At 31.1% G+C, this 23,766-nt stretch overlaps 2 protein-coding genes across 4 annotated transcripts in view; one reads left to right on the top strand and one right to left on the bottom strand.

Moving 5' to 3' along the window:
* Nucleotides 1–11,754, top strand: part of LOC148599584 (BMP-binding endothelial regulator protein-like) — a 50,192-nt gene extending 38,438 nt beyond the window's left edge. For all 3 annotated transcript variants that reach the window (XM_088559116.1, XM_088559117.1, XM_088559119.1), the window contains 9 exons: nucleotides 3,679–3,761; nucleotides 4,659–4,758; nucleotides 5,256–5,365; nucleotides 5,740–5,877; nucleotides 6,353–6,457; nucleotides 7,529–7,580; nucleotides 8,058–8,724; nucleotides 9,101–9,231; nucleotides 9,628–11,754. In XM_088559116.1, the coding sequence (XP_088415242.1) occupies nucleotides 3,679–3,761; nucleotides 4,659–4,758; nucleotides 5,256–5,365; nucleotides 5,740–5,877; nucleotides 6,353–6,457; nucleotides 7,529–7,580; nucleotides 8,058–8,724; nucleotides 9,101–9,231; nucleotides 9,628–9,809 (1,568 nt within the window). In that variant the 3' untranslated portion in view covers nucleotides 9,810–11,754. The remainder of the gene's footprint in view (nucleotides 1–3,678; nucleotides 3,762–4,658; nucleotides 4,759–5,255; nucleotides 5,366–5,739; nucleotides 5,878–6,352; nucleotides 6,458–7,528; nucleotides 7,581–8,057; nucleotides 8,725–9,100; nucleotides 9,232–9,627) is intronic.
* A 134-nt stretch (nucleotides 11,755–11,888) lies between these two features.
* Nucleotides 11,889–23,008, bottom strand: LOC148599583 (carbonic anhydrase 13-like). The gene is made up of 9 exons (XM_088558608.1): nucleotides 22,924–23,008; nucleotides 17,114–17,224; nucleotides 16,716–16,745; nucleotides 15,408–15,578; nucleotides 14,824–14,972; nucleotides 14,269–14,361; nucleotides 13,958–14,021; nucleotides 12,974–13,131; nucleotides 11,889–12,032 (listed from the first exon to the last, which is right to left on the bottom strand). Exons 2-9 carry the CDS (start codon nucleotides 17,166–17,168, stop codon nucleotides 11,889–11,891), a joined length of 864 nt encoding a protein of 287 aa, XP_088414734.1. The 5' UTR covers nucleotides 17,169–17,224; nucleotides 22,924–23,008.
* Nucleotides 23,009–23,766: the final 758 nt, after the last annotated feature.

The following is a 23,766-nucleotide window of genomic DNA, read 5'->3' as shown; positions in this document are numbered from 1 at the left end:
TGAAAGAACACAAGAGAATGCATTGTTAAGTTCGACTCTTATCTGTCTGCTGTGGAATGACACTTAAATATTAGAATTAGGGTTATGTATATATCTTATACACTGTATCGTTTAAGTAGAAAAGTCGGATGATGCTTTATTACTTCAATTATAGATCATGCTTATCCCAAAATCTTTAGTACAGTTTTCTTAATAATTTTCATAAGAAAATTCCGGACCATTATGTTTTAATAGTGTGTGGTAATAATTCAGGTTTTAGTTCTTAAGATATTAAACTACGATGAGAATAGGTTTTTAGAAATCAAACTCAACGTTTAGTAAGGTACTGTTCTACATGATAGCTTATTGTAATATTCAAATATTCTATTTTAATCCGTCTCCACAAATAAATGTCAGATGGAAAGACGGCTTTAATGTTACTATGTTTTGTATATTTCATATATTGTAAGTATTGTCAGTTCATATTTTATATATTATAAGTCAACTTGGGAGTGAACAATACTTCATATGGCCATGGTTCCATAAAAAATCTAAAACTCAAGTCTTTTCTCAACTGACATTTTGACCAATCAGATCACTTGAAACTGACGATTTGAGGAAAAACTTAGGATTTGAGGAAATTCTCAAATGGGGATTTTTTTTTATGAAACCCAAGCCTGGAAAATTCCATCCATTATGTTTAAAATTGACACTGTATTTGTACAAATAAATAAAAAGCGAATTTAGGTCATTAAATTTATCTTTTTGATTTTTTCTTTTCATATTTCAAATATCGTAAATTCTTAGCAGTAAATTGTATTTGCAATTTGGATTTTGTGTTTGGTTTTCTTGTCCTGGCTGTTTGTAAAGTAGATGAATAACAAACAAGACTTCCATTAAGTTTATGAACCTGTCAATATTTTATAATCTCAATGTTAATATTTTGGAATATGTAATCAATTACTAAAAATGTAAAGCTTTACATCTTCTTTGATATAAATTTAGGATAGAACAGAAATGGTAGAAAACGCAAAAAATATACAGGTATTTATCATTCAAATCAAATGTATGAGGAAATGCGTCTTAAAAGTTCTCTTACCAAATTCTTTTTTTTTAGATATCAGCCCTTAGTTGAAAAATACATAGTTTCTTCTAAAACAATTATTAATGATTGTTTTTTTTTTTGTAAAATGTTCTTTGTGATGACGTGGCAATGACAATAGCATGCAAATGCTTTTTAATCATCACTGTTATAATCAGGCTGCAATGGAATTGGGAGGTTTAGCACACTGTAAAACCTAGATTTAACCCACTATTTCATTGTGCCAAGTCAGAACCATTGCGGTACCAGCTGCTCCGGTGGTGTAATATATATTTTGCCAGATTTATTTTGTACTTGACTTGATTATGAATCGGATTAGTGTTCGGTAATTTTGTTGTTACCGTTATTTGTTAAAAAGACAAGAAAATCTCAATTTTAATAATATCGATTCTGATTGTAACTGATGAATTTGTTGGTTTAAGGAAAGGGTTTGATTAAAACGGTCATTAAATACTGCAAACGTACTTATTTTTGCGGTGTACTAATTTTTGCTTTTTTCACGGTGGACAGAAAACTGCACTATATAGTAACAGCGAAATTAATTATTGACACTATATAACGCCAAACCTTTTGTTTTTGTTCTTGAAACTGCGACAATTGACACGTTTGTTAGAAATAATGTGCGAATATTAATACGTTTACAGTATTACAAATCACTTTAGTAAGACATCTTAATGATTAAAGCTGATTTGTTGAGTTCATATGTTCTATCACATTTGTTATGTTTAAATTCTGACAAAGCGGGCAAACCACACGCAATTTTTTTAATACTTAGTCGGTATTTGCCGTAAATAGGCATTTCTTATATGTACATATATATAAGTTTCTTTTCCCATTTAAACACTGACTCGGGAACGATGTTGTTTATCATATCTTTACCTAGTATCAAATATGGAGACCTTTGCTGTAACATCATGACGCCAGAAGCAACGTGAATGTAATATTAATGCACAATGCATTTTCGTTTTAAAATCGATTTTCAAACTGATTTCAGATAATAGAGAAGTATCATTTGATATGAAATAGTAATTGTTCCAAATCTCTTCTTTTTACAGCCTATTACCACAGCATTCTTCTATGGATTATATTCGATTATCAAAATGTCTTATTGTTTGTTTAATTTATTTACATTTGTATACAAAAGTAAAGCTATATGTAGATTACAGAATTTCTACTTTATTCCCATGCTTCAAGTATCCATTCCCCTGTCATCATCCCCAAGAATCCCACTGAATTGAAACTGAACCATTCACATTATTGTTTTTTGTTTGCATCATCGTTCAGGTTTTTTTCATATGACGATGCCTACCATAATTTCTTATGAGTGTTGTTTTTTTAGTTGTTCGTTCCTGTTGAGCTTGAAACCAATATGAAATTGGTATGTGTGAGTCATACTTAGTGCTGAAGCAAGATAGCCCTTGAATGATATTAAAATCCCTCTTATTGTATGCCACTCTCCTCTGTATAACTCCCTATTGTTCGATTCCCCTTTATCAATTTGTAAATCCACTCCTGAGTAAGATTAACATTGTCAGTTAAAATATTTTGGTATCACATTATAAGATAGCTGAAATTGTATATTTCAAAATCTTTTAATAGTACTCTTTTGTTGATGTTGTTGTCGTTGTGTGTTTTTTTTTTTTTTTGTTTTTTTTTTTTCGAATTTCCAATTCCGCCGTATACAAGAAATAGTTTTGACCACACGAGAACTGTATCTTTATGATCATGGGTTACTACCTATATATTGGTTTCACTGTATGTATAATATAATAAAGGGTGGCCAATGAGAAATTATCTTTTTCGTTTAACGTACCTTAATATACCGAATAATCGAAAAACTAAAATTTGCCTGATATTTATAACGCGTAAATATACAACCTTACGATGAGAAAGATTAAGTTTTATTAAGCAGACATTTAATACGGTGATGTATATCTAAGTAGTTATAAAGAACATAGGATAACATTAGTGTCGGCTTTTAAAATTAAATGATGTAACTTTCGAGATATGATAGTGCTAAATCTTTACCCAATCTAATAAGAGAGAACAAACTTTAATTCGGTTGTGGTTGGCATAATGAAGCGATGATGTAACTTCGTTTAAGAAAAAGCAATTGGTATAGAAAAAGAGGCATCAAATGGCAAAAAAAAAATATGGGAATACCAAAAGGACGTTCGACGAAGAATACATCGCAGAATGCTAAGATTCAGCAACAATTTACTTAAAACCAACTTTTATTCCATATTTTACTGTTGTCATATTCATTTTGAATTAAACTCTTCAATTTTAATAATATAAATTGTATATTTTTTAATGTTATATCTCTTTATATAAAGACTTGATTTTTATTTCAAGGTACCCAATAACTATCCAAAGTTTAATACTTGAATATCTACTTAAATTATCGTCTAGAAAACAGACGGACAGACAGACGGACACTCAATTGTTTGGAGGGAATCATGTTATACCTCGCCTTAACTTTCTCTTACGCATGATATAAACAAATTTAACAAACGTCAATAAAGATATAATTTAAACTTTTTTGAAAACGCCAATATCATCATTTTCACAAGTATATAGTTTATATTATTTTACAGGTTGTTCGTTCCAAGGGACACAATACAGTGATGGAGAATCATTCACTTTATCATCAGATCCCTGTACAAAGTGTTTGTGTCAGGTGAGAATTTGATTGATCATAACAATGTAGTATGTTATAAATTTCAACTTAAACAATGATCGAATGAGGAAAACAAAAGTAGGTATAATTTGAGACATGTGAAACCTGAAGGAGATAGACCTAGGGTAAGGGACACAACTCATAAAAACCATTGGAATGTTTGTATTCAGCACTTTACATCAATATTGATTGATTTATTCTGCTTCAAAAAAAAGCTTGAGAGGCTTTGGTGGAATTGAATATGATACAAACATATCACTGATTTCAAGAGTTATACCCCTTGTCATAGGTCTACCTCCTTAAATGCTACCGAAAAAAAAAACAACATACCACATTTCATTTTGACAACTCTGATATATTATTTTATTACCTTCTAATACCGTTTAGAAAAAATCATGATATGCAGTTTGAATTGGCCTAATACACTCTCCGATTTGTCATATTTCGAAATGTCTTTGGACCGAATTGTTTGGGATTCATAAGGAATTATGGGTAAGACATAGTATCATTTCTGTTAACACTTGGGAGTCATACTTTTATCTGTTTTTGGTAATAGAAGCTATATATTGACTTGTAGTTAAAGTTTTCATAGACTGGTCCTCAATCCATTTACAATAATTACCCGCAATATAAGAACATGGAACCGCCATGACGCTAATTTAAGCCCCAGTGTGAAGGTCAAACCGGATATTGAGACACTTTCTGTACATAAATATAATGGAAGACCCAGTCAATAAACCATTAGCACTTCCACATGGAATCATATCAAGTTATAACAATAAAATGTTTCTTAGTTCCTGCATATGTATCAAATTACCAGCATTTAATCGACTGAAATTTTTGCAGGTTGGATTGAATTCATTATATATACTAACGTATACGTATCATCAATTTCAGAAAGGCAGTATGGTGTGTCAAAGACAAGCATGTCCAGTTCTGAACTGTCCAGATGACGTAATATCAACACCAAATGGGACATGTTGTCCCGTATGTTACGGTAAGAAATGTTGTTTGCGGACATCGTCTAATCAATTTTACATGAAAAAATAAGTATTGAAAATTCCGAAATATTTTCGTTCACTAACAATTACGTTACGAAATATGTCAGTATCGATGAAAAATAACTATTCAAACAGTATCATATCATACAAATAATCCGAGAATTATTTATTGTGGCATTTGTCGAAAATACTAAAGACATTGTAGTTATTTCTGAATTTGCAGTTTTCTATTGACCGATCACATCAACTTTAAAAGATAATCTTGAAGCCCGAAGACTCTTTGTTTGATTATTTACGAATTGGTAATGAGTTCCTCCTGAATCATGGAAACGGATTTGTCCCAACACGAGATTTGGTTGTATAGCAATGCTATATCCAAGTCTGACAACATACGTTTTGCACATTAGGTTTTAAGTTAAAGTCGGTTTGTCTCCACAAGTTAACGTTACGATGTGTTATACTCTGAATAAAGCCCGTGTTCACAATGTTTTAGGACAGAGACGGATATTTAACCTACCTGGTGGGCGATGCTTCTTCCAGAACAGGATCTATAAAACAGGACAGATGTTTATGCCAGAAGAATGCACAAAATGTACATGTATGGTGAGACTACAGTAACTATTTCATTCATATAAAATTCAGTACATGTAGCAACTGTTCTTGTTTGCCAATTTGAATTATTTTATATTGTCTATCAAATCTCTAATTGCTTCATTATGACTATTAAAGTTTCTCATTGTAGAATGTTTTGCGATTTTTGGACAAAGAAGCAAGAAAATAATTCATTCATTTTGGAACTCTTATTAATGTTTTCACAACGAGATTTGGTAATGTAATTTTTTGTTTTGTAGATACTCTGATAAGATTTTCTGTATTATGATTTTGCTACACGGTATATATACAAACTTTCATATGTAACAGTGTGTGTAGCTTATTATACAACCAACGAAATAGAACTATTATGATTTTTCCTTTAGGATGGTACAGCCATTTGTGATAGAGAATCTTGTCCACCTTTAACCTGCCTACCTAGTCAAGCCATTCAACCAAAGGACTCGTGTTGTAAAGTATGTCCAAGTAAAGAGGCTTGCCCCTACCAAGGATCACTTAAACAGGTATAAAATAATATAAAATATAATCTATAAAAAAATAGCAGTCGCACTTTACCGGAAGAGAAATTGACTAATTAATAGATGAATTAATGTTGTGGTCGCTCTGGCATTCATCCAGTTTTTTGGTCTTTTTGTGGACAGCGATGCTCGTTTGACTTTTGCCCGTCGTCGAAATGGTTTTTCAACCCTTTAAATATGTTTTTTAAGCTCTCACATGTTTTTCTGTTGTTGTTGACCAAGCATATTGAATATTGACAATTCATGATATATATTTTACAGCATTTTTTACTTTTGACAACACAAATAAATTTCGCTTAAAATTACATTCACAAGTATCTTTTATATTGATTAAAAGAACATAAACGGAAAAGTTATATTTTATGGATCAATATGTGTAGTTAGGGTATACTCTGAATTATGTATTACCTTTCACCATATCCGTTCTTTTTTTCTAGTCAAATCTTATCTTAATTTATAGGATGGACAGAAATGGAAGCCTCATATATGTATGTCCTGCTATTGCGATGATGGATCTACAAGATGTCGCATGGAAAACTGTCAAAATAATCTATGGTGTCCTTTGGTAAATTTAATACAAAATATTATTCGTAATATATACATATAACAAATTGCTGTACACGAAGTGTAAGGGTAAATATGTTAATGTGTCATATGTTCAGTTCAATATTTGTGTTGTACATGCATTATAGATAATGTTTTAAACATATACCTCACCCCGTATGCCTGTATTGTAACCCTTTATCACAATTTGGGACAGCACTAGTATTATATAGTAGAAAAGTATGACATAATGCATGTCATGTAAAAAGTAGTGTAATATGCCGCACCAGACTATTGGCCCTCGGCTCATATGATTTAATGCATGTCATGTAAAAAGCAGGGTAATATGCGGCATCAGGCTATTGGCCCTCGGTTCATATAGCAGTCAAGGATTGATAGATGTAATAAAATTTTGACATATAATAGGTAGTTAACTCATTGCCTATATTTTATAACTCGTGTTTACATAAATTGACTTCTTTTAGTATAAGAACAGGCAGATTTAAATGAATAATTACACATTTCATAGTATAGACCCATAAAACAACTTAGTTACAAAAATAAATATTTGTAGCCTTTTTTGGGGTGTATCACATTTTTCAGATTTTGCTTGATTCTTACGAGGACAGCTACTTAAGGTTATTTAAAGTAAAGCGTCAAGTTCATGAATAATTAAGTTAAATTCAGAAAGAAAGTACAAGAATTTAATAGGGCGAGGGAAAGTATTTGAATAAAATCTAAATAGATAAATATGTAATGTTACTATATTTCTCATGGTAAAATCTTTTGGTGATGTATTTGACTTGCTATTTCGATAGATTGTTTGGGCTTGAGGGATTCTTGTATACAATTAATTTGTTTGGATTTAGATCTTCTAAGTAAGTGACTCTAATGCTGTGGATAGAAGTAAATTCGCAGTTTTTATATCATTGGTAATTGTTTATTTAATGTGTGAAAAGGGGAGAAAGTCAATTTTGTCTGAAAAATGAATTGAATTATATAAAACACCGTAATCATGAAAATTTGAATTATATATTGTATACAAAGGGAATTAATTCAATCTTGTCTCAGGAAATAAACTTTTTCGTTTTAGGGATACAAACTACAGTATGTGAAGGATGAATGTTGTCCCCGGTGTGTTGAAGGTAAATTGAGTCTATTACCTTCATAATTATAATTAATCTACATCATTGATACAGATATAAGATAAAATCATTGAAGAAAACAAAACTTTTTGCTGTATTTTTGCTTGACGATCTAACCGAAAAACTATTGATGTACAAATATTCCCGTTTAAAAAAGTAAACAAATAACTGAATACGAGGAAATGAAAATAGTAAGTGACAATCACATTTAAGGGGAATAGGATAAAAACCAAAGAAACAAAAAAAAAAAAAGAAAAAAAAAACATATAAAAGTCAACTTTACTTACACACAAACTACGCAAGGCAAGTATGATAACTTAAAGTGGGGTGAATTATAAAAAAAAACATAGAGCATTAATTAAAATACATTTATTTGATAAGTGTACTGTTCTGTTAATGCCATGCAGTAATTGCTTATTTAGCTGTACATTGGCATCAAGCAAACAATTTAATTGTTTGTGCTTTAACTATTTTCAGTTGAAGGTGTCTGCACTGTTTTTGGTGACCCACACTATCGGACATTTGATGGAAAAATTTACAACTTCCAGGGACCTTGCAAATACCTCCTTGCTGAAGATGACGCGGGAAAATCATTCGCTATACGGGTTCGGAACGAGGCAAGGACCTCGCCTTGGTTTACATGGACAAAGATGTTATCTATATTTATATCAGGTCATAAAGTAGGACTTCATCAAAAAAGTGTAGTTAAAGTAAATAGAAAAAGAGTTAGTCTCCCTTTTACACGAATACCTCAATTCAAAATCTATAGAGATAGACGCTCTATAGTATTTCAATCAAAAATAGGACTCAAAGTAGTATGGGATGGACATAGTTATGTAGAAGTTACTGTAGCTAGTCGATACAGAACCAAAATGGCGGGTCTCTGTGGTAATTATAACGGAAATGACGAAGATGACATGCGTGGTAGGGATCAAAAGTTGTACAAGAATAGTGAAGAATTTGGAGATACATGGAGAGTCGGCAGTAAGTCTGCTTGTGCCATTGTGGAAAAAAATAAAGTTCAGATTTCTTCTTGTGATACTCAAAAATGGTCTTTTAAAAGAGCGAAATCAGAATGTAGCACGATTTTGGGGAGTATGTTTAATAGATGTCGACGGCGGTTAGATGTTGGACCTTACTACAGGTTAGTGCAAAATATTTTGAAGGGTACACGTGTTTTGGTTTTATATTCGTTTTTGTAATAAATTATAACTGAAAGCGTTCCTAACCATTTAGATATCTTAGTATCAAAAACAAAACTCATATTCTGTCCTAGAGTTACCCTGACAATGTAATGGATTTCTTCAATATTGTTAATCCCAGTATCAATTGCAAGACTTTAAGTTGAAAAAAAAAATGTTGTACATGTATGTTTAACCACCAAATATTATCCAAACTAAACTGAATTGTATCTTACGAACGTGATACTTGATTTTCAAAGTAGTTACTATTGTCATATTTTAAATGTATCGAAGACAAAAAAAGAACAGGAAACTGTAAATATAAGTATATATTTTCAGGTCATGTATTACTGATATGTGTGAGTGTCCAGATGATCATCAATGCGCATGTGAATCCTTCAAAGCGTATGCACATGCTTGTTCCCGAGTTGGTATTTCTACCAAATGGGACGAAGAAATAATATGTCCTCGTAAGTACTGGAACAATACCTCTTTCCATCTTGTTTTATTTGAATGAATATTCATAGTTTTATGTCACATTTGTTGAAGTCATTTGATTGAGGTTACATTGTACTAATTATATTGCACCCTGTTTTGCTGAAAAAAATGTGTGTCATATGGTGTCTGGTTGATAAGAAAGTGTGTCGCTACAAACGTGAACAGATTACTTTACTGGAGAACTGAATATGCTGTTTTGTTACTTTAGTAAGGCCTCCACAGATCATATGTTCATATTTGCTTTTTATTCGTTGATAGTTCATTGCATAATGAAATTAATTCATAGTGTGCCCCTTTTTGCTGCTGTATCTTTTTGCATAAAAATAAAAACTAACACACCGCATTAAATACCTAAATTATGCTTTCAGATCAATGCCCAGAAGGTGCAACCTTTAAGAAATGCACAAGAAAATGCGAAAAAACCTGTGATTCCCGTTATGGTAGACGGAAAATTTGTAGAGAAACATGTGCTCCAGAATGTCTTTGTTCTCGGGGACATGTCTTATTGAACAACAAGTGCATTCTTAAAAGAGAGTGTCCCGCTAGATGATTAAACCGATTTTAGCATTAGGTTAGACATTTTGTCCATGTATTGGTAAACATGTTGTATTTATATGTTCAAGAGGTTAACAATTAGGAATATTAGAACTGTTGGTTATTTGTTTGTGTATTGTCACTTAAAAGACATTCAAAACCAGACAATATGTTATGAATGTATGTCTTCTACTGGGAAATATTTTGTCTTTAAATCTTAACATATGTCTAATAGATAGACAAAGTTTTTTTTTCTAAGATGAGGGGGAAATTGGTAGAAATTTACAGCAAAATATTAGTTAAATAGTAAATTCCAACAACCCCAGCTCCAAAACAAAGGAAGAAACAAATGTGTACATTATACACCATCTGAACAATATTATCACATAACAGTCAAAATTCTTCTGGAAGCAATCATTACATATATTTGAAAGATCTTGCACTAGGAGAATTGCTTTAATATTAAAAATTTGTCTATTACACCGTGCTGATACATAAATGTGAAGAATCTACGTTACTCTTTATGTACTTGTAAGTTGTAGAATAAGACAGAATCTTTCTTAAAGAAATATGTATACATCAAATTCAGTACTGCTTATTCTGTGTTTGATTTTGATTTGCGATAAGTGGTTGATGAAATGTTTTTTGTTTTTGTTTTTGTGATTGAAAGGTATGTGCCATATTTAATGTGTGTTATACGGTTTGACGCAAAATGTTAGAATTGGAAACATTAGGAACATGCACTTTGCGTATTGATAAAAAAACCTAATCAAACTCGGTATCTCGTGGTTTCAAGGAAACGTATTGAATATGGTTACAAATGGTGATAGTGTAGAAGCTAATTTGTGAAATAAAATGTGGATCTCTGGCTTCAGCGCATTTGCTTATTTAAATATTTATTTTAGAATTACAAAGTAGTGCACTAATTTACTCACTGTTTACAACTTGAATTTTTTTTCAAATATTTTGAAACAATTGTTTCCCACATTACCAATCAAAATAATTCTATTTGTATATTTTACTGATACAGGAAGTCAATGTGAATCGGGTACTGTCATCTTCCATGTGCAATGATTTGTTGGCCAGTTGTTATCAAATTGTAATCATTTTTTTTAAGATTGTATACTTATCGCGTGTTTTCCACTAATAACAGAATGACATTTCATGTGTTTCACGTGATTATTACCTCTAACAAACTATACATTGAAACATCTTTTATGTTAACAAATTAAAAAAAACGTACACGGTTATTTTTTTTTCAATCAGTTACAATTTTCATATTCGCTTTCTTAATTGAGTATAATTCAAATTCGTGTAAACGATAATTTGGCTGATTAAATCGATGACATCTTCATTTGAAAGCTTGAATTGTATTATATCAAATTTTTGCTTCATTGTGACTGTTGTTAAATTAAGGTTCATTTTAATATACGTTTTTTTGAGTGAATAACAGTAGGTATTATTTCAAGGGTTAATTATGCCCAGATTGGTTACCTTTTGATGGGTCAAATTTTTTATGATAAAAGACACCATTGCCATCAGAGTTGCCTGTTCTAAGTCGGGACAGTTTCCAACTTTCCAAGTTTTCCCCGCAATATTGCCACTTGTTATAAGGAATTTCCTATATGCTATTCCATTGGACCATTGCTGTTGATATTACCTATCATTGACAATAACTCTAATTTGACCCATTACGTTCACGTACTGCTTATCCTAATCACTGTGAAAATGTCGGAATACAATACTATAACGGAACTTGATTAGTCTAAATGAAAGATTCGAGGACGAATGAATAATTAAAAAAAGGACGAATGTATGATTTCGGTGAGATAGTCTAATAAAATAATGAAATATACTCTTCAGTGCCAGTTGTCTTTCTTTGTTCATAATTTTGTTCATACTGTAACATTAATTTATTATTATGGTTATTTGTATTTTTATAATAAAAAAGAAACATCATAGTCCGTCTCGTTTGTTTTTTAAAAGAACTGTTAAAAGTTGGTTATGATCTTACAATTTGTTGTTAATACTGAACAATTGTAAGAGAACAACAAATTTGTTATTATTTTATTTATTTTTTTTATTAATTCAACTTTCAATCACAACAACGCTGCCAAAAGAACCTTCTTGAATTCGATGTAACGACTCTACCATACAGAGGTTGAGGCTTTCTAAAGTTGTCCGTAAGTTCAAATGCTTCTGGATACCAGGTTTGACCAAGCTTCCTGAACTGATTCAGCTGTCATAAAAATATTATTACTTTAATTTTGCACTTGTGTAATTGTATACATGTTTCTAATTCCACAACACCACTCATTACTGTTGAACATATAAATAAAACGTAAAACTTTAAATTTGTGAAGCGTCACTAAGTGATGATTGATGATGTAAAAATTGAATACTAATTGAAGGGATTCGCATTAATTATGAACAAAAAAGGGTATTCAACAATATATACTCATTTGTATACAGCAATCTTTCTGTTTGCGCAACTATAATGCATTGGTAGTATATTTATGGATGATATACGGTCACTGACAGAATATTACACTTTTTCTCCTCATTTTTAAATGCATTTTCATTAATTACCTACTTATCGTAGCGTCATATCGGGAAATGTAATAAACACGTAACTGATTAAAAACTATTTGGATTGCAGTTTTAAGACAATAACAGTGTCCTGACTAGAAAAAAAAAATGCTCGGCAAAGCCTCTCGTTTTATCCCCATTCTAAGCCTCACCCTCAGGACGTTTTTATTTCAAGCCAATACACGGATATTGTCTTTATTAAAGGATGCGGTAATACTCGATGCGGTACCTACAAATGGAAACGCACGTACAAGACAACACCAACATGTTAAATGCCAATAAGAAAAAATACGAATGAACTACAATAATGCACACAGAAATGAAAAGAAAACGAATAGAAAAATAGCATTTTAAATCGAGTGGAAAAACCCAAGGCTTACTCGGATGCTACGAATTCATGAATGGTACCTGCTTCGTCCTACCAGACACCTACGTGCTGTTCTTCAAAGATCCTGTCGGATGACAGAAAAAAAAATCATATATTGATATAAAGACTTGTTGTACGTATTAGGTGTACATTGAACAATTCTCGATGATATTTAATCAATTTTTTATGGAAGCATTCTAGCTTGATTAAGCATTCTACAATACCTGATATCTGGATATGTAGATAGGAGTTTGAAACTTTGTCCATATTACTCCTTCAGAGCATGGGGGAGTTGTCAAACTTCCTTGGTATCTATAGTAACGTTGCAATGATGGCAGTAGATTGCCTAGTCTAAATACCGTTTTAAGTTCAACCTCGGAATCTTAAATGAGAAAGGATATATTGTGAAAGTTTATTTGCCCGTGGTAACTACACAGTGAAAATTGAAAGATGAAAAGATATGTTTCAGTATGGAAATATTTGTTTTGGGACCTATAAAAAGACATAAACATATATACAAACTCCTATGTAAGGAATATATTGCCTATGCCACTTTTAGTACTTGTGTTTCTGAATTAATTCGTTTGTCCTCATCATATGTTTATTTTTAAATAGTCCTTAACAATGTAAAACACATGTTATTAGATGTTTTTTTTTCTAAAAAAATATGAAAAACTTAAATTGCAATTTCTCCTCTGTATAGTTGATAAGCCAAACCGTGAACTCAGCATCCAAATTGAATCATTAAAGATAAGAATAACATGTACTTTTTTTTCAAACTAAAAAATCGTAAACCGTCGAAATTTTGACAAGATATAAACATGCACGACTGGGACAATAAAGCTATTGGTGGCATATCATAATTTATTTATTAGTTAAACTGTTTACCAAACTGCCAACTGGGATTAAACGATCTAGCTAAACTATGCCCCTTCTTTTGGATCAGATCAGCTATAGAGTCAACCTCATGAGAGTAAATAAATAGGTCAGCAATCCTCCACAGTGGACAAGTATGTTATCCATAAAAAAAAATCCAGCATTTCAAAAATATCGTCTTTGGTATATTTGCTTTATGCATGCTGTTCGTTCAGGTGCGTTCCAATATATAAAAATTAATCCATTTTTGGTTCATTCAAAAGTTTCCCTTTACAAACGATGAACAAAAAGCAGAAGTCAGATTGTACCGTTTAATGTAAAAGACGTCTTACCTTTGCGTCTAATATTTCGAAGTTGGCTGATAATCGGTTCTAAAAACCTGTTATGGCGACCGACCTGAAACAGAAATGACAAAATGCTGGTTATCAATCCACCAAGCAGACAAAAAACTGTTATAAATGTACATTTTAAAATTTATGAAAGTTTATTTCCCGCATAATAAGTTCGATTCCCTGTTTTGAGGCTTTCACGACCACCTTTTTGAAAATAATGCTTTTTTATATATGAATAATCGTTTGATTCCTTTTACATCAATAGCAGTTGATATTACCTAAAAGAAGACCTTACTGAATGTTATCCTAACCTTGAACCAGAAGCTAAGAACTGCCAATGCATTTTTTACCCCATAAGCTTCAGACACATGACCATATCTTCTCGAATGTGTAACTATATGCATCTGTAATGTACATTACAATTAAATCGTCAATACTCAGACAGATTGGAGATACATGTCTAACGTGGTCTCAAATAAATTTTTATGTTTAGTAATAATTCTCTATGGTATGTATATACTATACTTGCTGTATACATTTGAATTTCTTTGTAGTGTAAGCTTTTCTCGTTTAAGAATAGGGGTAACAATAAGAGCTATAAATCTATATTACGTCCCAGTAATGTGTGCTAGGTTATCGAATTTTTTAATTAAAAAATGCGAAACTTCCGCACGAACACCGAATTGTATCAATTGAAATTCGTTATATATATTGCATGTGTACATATTTGTGGAAAACGACAATTACTGGATAAATCTAATCATTATATTTTTTTTTTTCTACAATTCCAGCGGTTGTACATTAAGCCCCTCTACGCATCATTATTATCATTTATCAAAATTGGTTATTTCATGTAGTTTTCCTACCTCTAATGGATATGCCCTCCCATTACACAGATGTTCAGATCCTTTGTTATCGTTTGATCCCCAATGGAAATGAAGTTGTTCTGCCATAAATGGTCCTGGGAGATTTCCGCCATTTATCTCTAACTGCTTCTCGGTCAAATCAAGTTGAACTTTTACATTGAATAATAATAATAATAAAACTGTAAACTATACAACAAAAAATATTATTGCCTTTCCGACTGATTATCGACTCGTTGAACTCGATCATATGAAAGTACACAGCACTTTATGCACGTAAATGAAAATTTTTTCAAAGACTGAATGTTTAAGGTTTAACTTTGTTGCAATGATTTAGTTTTTCTCAAAGTAATTTCTGTTTGTTTTATGTAACAATCTCATGTAAAAAAAAATAAAAGTATGATTTCTTTGATTCAGCAAAAATACTATGATAATCAGGGCAATTACTATTTTGCCGACCAAAAACGAGTAAATACTTATTCGGAACAGGGATTCATACAACAACAAAATTTATGTAAGAAACAGCAGTAAGTAAAAGGATAAATTTTGTATACGGAATTATTTTTACGGAATGACTTTTTGCTTACCAGAATGACCATTATTGGAAAGAACCTTCTTTAAACCTTGAGTTCTGTATAGCTTATGCAAATCAAACGGCTGTAAGGACCAGTCGAATTTGATTCTATTCGTCCGGAAGTCTATCGGAGATTGTTCGAAGCCGTTGCATTGCTGGAATATAGATCCCCAATGATCTTGTGCTGCAAGGAATAGTTTGCGTTGTCAAAAAAAAAAAAAAAAAAAAAATCCTCACAATAATTAAATCAAAGCAACAATATTATACATCTATTGTCTTTAATAGGGCAGTTGTAATGTTTTTTTATGTTTAAGATTAGATAAGCAGAGGGAGCTGGTTAACCTAGTCCATTCTTCCCTTGGTTTCCTTGATTACTCTATCGGTTATTACAGTACTGGTTGATCATTTCGTTCTTATGTGCGTATTATTATGATTTTTTTTAAATATCGTTGTTGTGTGTGTGTATACTTGCCGTAATCCGGGGATTACCTGTACCAATTCAAGACCATTGTGGTTGTTTCCATTTACCCCAAAATTGCCCTGACATTGCAATTTGTTGTACGTACTTAACTTTTGATTATTACCGTGAGTTTAGATATACGTTTTGTGATTTTATTATTTCTTTTAACGATAATCATTAGATAATAACATTACGTATCTATATATAAATAATTATCAAAATTGTCTTTTTCGATTTTGAAACCGACCATAACAAGTGAAATATCTAGCGAGTGCGAGAGTGGGCGGGAGATAAGATGTTCCTTGCTAATATAGGTTGGGTAGGTATCGTTATTGACTCCTTGGTTTCACGAGAATGGGTCCTCGTCTACCCGTAAAAAGAATGGAGGTTTGTCATTAACATAGCTTTGAATTCAGTATTGAGAGCAAAACATCTTTTCGTGTAAAAATACCGATAAAAATGGCAAATATCTAGTTCTAATATAAGCATAAAAAAGAAGGTTTTGCATTGTAGTGCAGCATTTCGAGATCCTGGAAAAACAATAAATTCAGATCTTCGGATTCCAATACGTTCTACATCAGACATTCCAAAAAATAAAAATAAAAATTAAACGAACTTACAAACCGCATTGTCGGCATCAAAATCGACTAATAGTGTAACTACAATTCTGTCGGTGCAAGCTGTCGTTTATATTTCAAGACTGTAAAGACGATATGATGACGTTACAATCAACCCCGATGTTTTGACGGATAATTTCGAATGTCATGTCATGTATGAGAGATTTAAAATATCTGTCAACAAAAATAAAACTCCAGATTACCGATAAAAGACAAAACGACGTAAATCTTGGTAGTTTCTCACCTATATTGGAATGATATCCCCAGTCTTGGGCTGAAAAATATAAATGATCAACAATGGAATAAAAATGGTAATTCCTTTATTTGCTATATTGCCTATTTGGATTATAATGGAACAGTACTGTATTCTCTTATCAGCTAATCTTCTATCCTGCGAAACAATTTATTTTTCTTTAATATAATCAATTGAAATTAAACACCAAAAACGCCTTTTAATTCCAGTGAGTAAAACAAAATTGCGTTTCTTACCTAATAACGTTTATCGCTATATTTTCATATACACTGACAAACAACGCTACCAAAAAGCCAATATGCATTATTTTATTTTAAAAGTAAAAAGACAGCTGAGCACATAGCGCAGCATCAAAACCTGCATTTAGGAAAAACAAAGTCACATCTTACCGCTCAGTGTTAGCAATGTTTGGTACCATACCCCGAATACGATAAAAACTTTCATCTCTGAATGTAGTTGTGTAAGTATCAAATTACACCAAGATCTTTTCACTGTACAATCTATAAAAAAATCAATCAAGCTGTACAAGCACGACTGTTTGGTTTAGAACATACCCTGATGCATATATAACTCTAACCTGGAAGACCTGTAAATTTTCTTTCAAATATATACACTGTGACCAGTTTCGTCTTTTGTCTGCGAAATGGTTCAGTGGGTTTGGCGTCATTTGTATTTAATTTCAAAAGTTCTAATCTATAAATTAAAACAGAATAGGTCTGGGAATTTCATTCATATTACTTAAAATATTTTGTCGATACAAATGTACAACACTTGATTTAGATAATACCAATTCTTATATTTTATTTTAATTCATAAGTGCCAAATCACTCAATTATTGTATATCCATCGTTGACAACCTGAGTATACATTTTCAGCAATCCTAGAGTTGCTTTTGAAAATGGCTAGAAATCCACATTAACATGACCTTAAAAGTTTCCAACTTTTGTGTAATAAAGTTCTTAAAAATAAATGTGGTAGTATTATTTTTAACCGGTTTTGCTATATGACGACTTTATTTACTTCTATTACACCAAATCATTCAAATTCATGTCAAACAAAATAAAATGTTTTTTCAGATTGAACAGGTATTTTCGTATATTTGTACATGTACACAAGTCTAGAATAACAAATGATTTAGCATAACGTTTTCTTTCCTGATGGGTTATTATATATTTTGACAATCAATGGTACGTGTTTACTGCTTGATCAACCCAACAGAGCTAAATATGCAACATATGTTGATCACATATTAATTATCATATGATAAACATTTGACAAATAATATATGATAGTTATATGATTGTGATGTGATTTACATATGTTAATTTTGGCTTTGAAACAATAATAACTGGATGTTTTTTGAAAACATTGTATTATCATATGATATTCAACTGAAGCATGAAATTATCAAATCATGCTTGATTCATACCATAATCGTGTTACAAATCAAATGAATATCAGGTGTAGCATTTCTGGCGGTGTATGTCATGAGTAATTCTGATGTATTGAAATACCTAGACTTACGTTTCTTACACAAATAGCACAGAAAAAAATAAAACCGAAGATTACATCATCAACTGTATGCTTGTAACGATTGCATGTATGTACTGAAGCCATGTGATCGATGATAATTTCAAAATACATTTGTACGAAGAAGTAAGATTGCATGTACTTGTCAAATGTAATTTGAAAGGATATGTATTCCATTTAACCAGACCAAACATTTCTACTACATGACAAAACATACTCAAACATGTTACACCTGTATTGTCCAATATGTATAATAATATAGGACTGTGAAAATGACATTGTAAACAAAGAGTTATAGCTTTGACAAAATCATGTCAATAATCACATAAACAACGTTATAAAAGAGCGTATTTTTTTTTAAATAAAAATCAAACAGGAGTAGATTCATACTTATTCAGAAGAGTAACACTGCAGATAAACAGTCTTAGTTTTCAAATCTGCTGTTGCATTTTGAGATAACAATTATATAGTTTGTGTATTAAGTAGCAATCTTTATAAAAACCAGACAGGAGGTGATTCATGCATGTAAAAAAAAAAACCGAATTCACTTTTATTTCTTATTCAGAGACAGTGATAGACCACATAACCAGTATCAGTTTTGCATTTGATTGTTGCGCATTTGAGATAATAATTATATAGACTGTACATGAGATTGGCACTTTTCAAGAGTTATTGTTCTTGATTTGGTTTTATTTGGTTGATCTTAGTAATAGACAAAAGTACAGATCTGAACACAGAAAAGATAATCATTATTTGAAAGTATAGCATATAAAGATTGAAAAATCATCTTTTGTTTTGTGTTTTTTTTTTCTACACCATGAATTACCTTACCATAGGCAGTGTCTGAATTTTATATAGACTGGTACTTAAATTGGTAAATTACTATTAAATTGTTGATTTCGGTGATTTAAATGGAAGATGTTTTCTCAAAGAATAAATCTATTTAAAGATAAATAGAAATGATTCATAAAATATATAAACAAAAATATAGGAAAACTTTAAATAATTTACCAAAAGGGATATTCACTGTTAAAAACACAACTCGAAACATTAATATTCTATACAATTGAACAAAATAAAAATTGTCCGAGAAAAAAACGGTCCTTCCTTTCCTAAAAAAAAAACAATACAAAATAAATAAATAATTATAAATAATAATTATTATCCCCCATTGCTTCGACTTCTTTATTAACACTTCAAATATCCTTAAAGGTCTTATATTATTGTTTAAGATATTAAAAATGTCAAAAAAGTGTCATGCCTGTGGCTTTGACACATTAATTTCAATCAAATTTCTCAAACATGACTTATTTCTGCAGATTGTATGGATGCAATATGAATTTTAAAAAATGATTTACGTTTAGACATCGTATAATCTCGAACATTTTCAATCAATAACAAATGTACTTCCGGTTAATATTTAAAAAAAAATGTCAATGAATAATGAACTGCGACACATGTGATAATTGAAAAATTACTCTAAAACCATCTTGTCTACACATTATTATAATTGCTCTCATAGAATTATGATATGTACGTTGCTTGCGGAAAAAAGGCAGAAAAATTTTGATTGACCAATCAGAATTATTCCCACATTCATTTACCCTATTCCCAATGCCACAGTACCCATTGCTCCATTCCCTATGTCCCATTGCCCCATACCCCATAAAATGGGCAGTTTATCCCATTCAGATACTGTACTTAAGTGTTCATACATATATTTACATATGAAGAGTAACAGAAAGATTGGGAATTCCAAACATAATTTTTAACCCAAATGTATTGTAAGAGAGTAATCAAGGGAACCAAGATTATAGCGGTAATCAAAAGAATGTAATCAAGGGACAAAGACCAGACATGGAAAACAGACATACACAACAAAGAACTTAAGTAACTAAAATCATACATACAAAGTAATAAAAGTAAATCCACTAAAAACTGGGAGCATGGACCAGGTGCACCGGTAGGGTAAGCGTCCTCTGCTTTTCTAGAAATACCCGCCGAGTTGCTCATAAAAAGTAAAGTCCGGGGTAGACAAACGAGGAAAGGAAAACTATGACCCGTTGAATAAATCAGTTTTCACGGATGGATACACCATAACGATCCACAAGTTCATGATGACGACCATAAAACTTCTGTAGTGATGACTTCAATCTTGTAGTAAAAATCCAGCAAGATAAAAAGAAATCTTAACATATGCAATGATAATCTATGCAATTTGATTCATGCGTACACAGATAATGATACTGTCAAGTTGACTTAAAAAGTACTAAATTACACCTATAAAATAGGAAAAGCATACAAGAAATATGGCGAGTATTAACTTAATCAAGTAAAACTATAAATACTTCATTCATTACGTATCTTGAATCTTGAGCGGCTTGGATTCAGCAAAAAGTAAATAATCAAAACTTACTATTTGTCCTGTGTGTCTTTAAACACAAATAACGCAATTGCACAATGCCGCGGTAATGAGGGCTTTAACAGTTAGCTTATATCGTGAACGTGATTAAAATTTTGAATTTTGCTGAATCTTGGAAGTTAGCATTTCTGTCTGAAATTTGAAATTAATGACTTTAAAAAAAAAAAAAACCTTTTTTAAAGTCACACAAAATATTTAACAAATGACTAGCGAAAGTAGGCATGGAAAAAATGAATATTAATGTTTGCAGTGAAACATTTGTTTACTCTTACGACCTAAATGACTTATTTGGTTCTTGTAGTCAGTTATGCGGCTGTTTTCTAAGGATAGATACGTTCTTTTTATTTCAAACTGTATTATAGCGGTTGGTTAAGTAAATAAATGGACAAGAAATGATAAGATATATCTATAACCCAAAAACAAAGCATAGGCTGAGAAAACTGAAAAAACACCATAAAACACAACATAACCAAACAGATAAACAAGTCCTAAAAAGAACAACCCGGATTCCACTGAAGTTGACATTAATTGTATATATACTGAAGTGAAATATAATTGTAATAAGTATTAATTCTTCTATATGCTTAAATAATATTTATTAAGTAACATCTCCAGTGCAATCAGCCTAAATTTGAATGCCTTGATCTTCAATGCTGTCAAATTTATTTTTGATTGATATCACTCATTAATAAACTTATTTTTTAAGATTGACGATTACTTTGATAAAGGACAAATGGTAGACATATTTTGCATTCGATGTTTGTGTAATGGTTTGGTTTACCATTATTCAATCGTCTATGCTATAATATTGTTACGCCAGACTAATGACGTTGGGTTATATAAATTGAGGAACATACGTAAAGTAACTCTAAAGTTTTAAATACATTTTTGGAACTCTGTTTAATCGATCAAAATTAAGTTTCTCAAACTGACGTTTTGAATAAAAATTATAACATTACCTAGGTCGTCTCTAGTAATTCAACGAAAATTACATTATGCATTAGAAATAACTCAGAAAAGATGAGTTGAAACTTGGAATCGTTGCATAAAAAAAGTATTTATACCCTCCTTATTACAATGAGCTTAAGAAAATGCTGAGCACTCTATTAACCTAAAGAAATGCATCCTAATATAAAGAAGTCAGGCAAGTCAATTCGCTGGTTAATGATAATATTATAGAATTATTGCGTAACGTTTTCCAAAATGGCTTGGTGATTGATCCAAGGCAAGCCATATTCGACTGAGGCGAATTGTAATGAATGGTAAAATAAGTATTGGACGGCTAAAACCCGTAATGGCGCCTTTTTGTATTCTGTATTGTATTGGCATTTTTTTAAATCATATTTAGGCTAATATTCGAACGTTAGTAAATAAAGAAGAAATAGTAGTGCATTATCTAGACATATCAACAAAAGGAAAAACTGATGTTGTCTGATACATGTATCATGACAAAAACGCCATAAAATACAAATAAAACTAAACAACAAACAATCAAATTAAAAAACCAAGCCAAACAAACAGATTAACATGCGAAAGTAGCAATAGCAAATATAAGTTGAGTTACGCATACACCACTTTGTGTTCTTGAAAAGAATATTATTTGAACATACTGACAGTGAACTTCAAATCTTTATATTTTATAATCATCTCCCTACCATTCCCCATATTTTATTACAATATTGCAGATATCCCTTGTAAACCATGTCATTCCCAAAATGTCACAATTGTGTAATGGTAATATCAATCTTGCCCAAACTCAAAGCTACATTAACGTAAAAAAATGTATGTGGAAGAATGACACAGAAATGGAGATAATATGTTTGTGGGAATTAAAATCGAGGGAGCAATGTTTCGGACGGTAATCTAAAAGAAGATACTGACTAGACGAAGAAATCATACACATACAACCAATGTAATGAAGAATTCGGACCCCACTTAAATTGAGGCATGGGTCAGGTGCATCGGTAGAGTAAGCGTCGCCTTCTTAAAATACAACAAGAAGAAATATAGAGTAAAAAAGAACGTCTACTGTAAACCTGTAAACACACTCACACTAACAAACCAAATCGATAATATGTTAAAAAATGAACGTTGTGCATATATTTCATAGACTGTGTTACATGTACAGTAACTAGTTTCTTTTCTTTTTACTTCTGAAAAGCATACAATTGTATTAAAAATATAACTTAATATATAACCAATTTATTTAATCTTGTCTCTGGTTTGAGAGAAAATGAAACACCTTACCATTAGATTAAAAGCTCCTGTTTCTACAGACCGCACTCATGAAGTTGATCATGTTTGAACATTCGCAAATCACTTAGCATTTACATGTTCTTTTTGAGCAAAAAAAATTGCCCCTTGTTTAAAAATAGTTTAATCATTCATCTTGATTCTACTTGTTTATTTTCAGGTTTTATACATTATATGAAATGTTGAAGAGTATAGTACATGCTTGTTTCAGATTAGATTTTATTTGTTTGTTTACTAGGAATTTCAATAATATATTAATCATTATATCTTATATATTATCTTTCCATTCAATCAGTTGACCCATGATTTCAATATATTGTAAGACAGCATTTAAAAGTCCGCAAATTACATAAAAGCAATAATCTTTTGATGGTAATTACACCATCTATAATACAGAAATAACAAATTGTTTGAAAGACAAAATGTTTTACTTAAGGTTAAAAGACGTCACCTTTTAAAAATATGAATAACAAAGGAAGATGAATGATAATTAATTAGACAAAACGTCACGCGCACGTAAAGTTATGATACTTGGTTAAATGATAGGTGACATGTAGACTAGCATTATATTACATTACTACTTTAAGATTAAATGGGACGAAGCGTCAGCGACGTCCTATATAAATACACAGGAAATATTGCAACAGATATTTTTTTTTAATATGTTTAGGACCATCTTGAAAAACATATGTGTTTAAATAAAATATAAGTATATGACATTCACTCATTAAAAAATTAAAACGTAAACAATAATTTCGATCATTTAAGGTATATGTCTGCATTTGTATTTGGGGCAATATATGCAGTTCATGAGTGTTAAGGGATAAAAAAGATAAT

This window comes from Perna viridis, chromosome 13, assembly GCF_037379345.1.
Source record: "Perna viridis isolate PV_CMFRI_1.1 ecotype Kerala chromosome 13, ASM3737934v1, whole genome shotgun sequence".
In the NCBI taxonomy this organism is placed as follows: domain Eukaryota; kingdom Metazoa; phylum Mollusca; class Bivalvia; order Mytilida; family Mytilidae; genus Perna; species Perna viridis.
The sequence above is the reverse complement of the archived record's forward strand: the minus strand, read 5'-3'. Positions and strand labels throughout refer to the sequence as shown.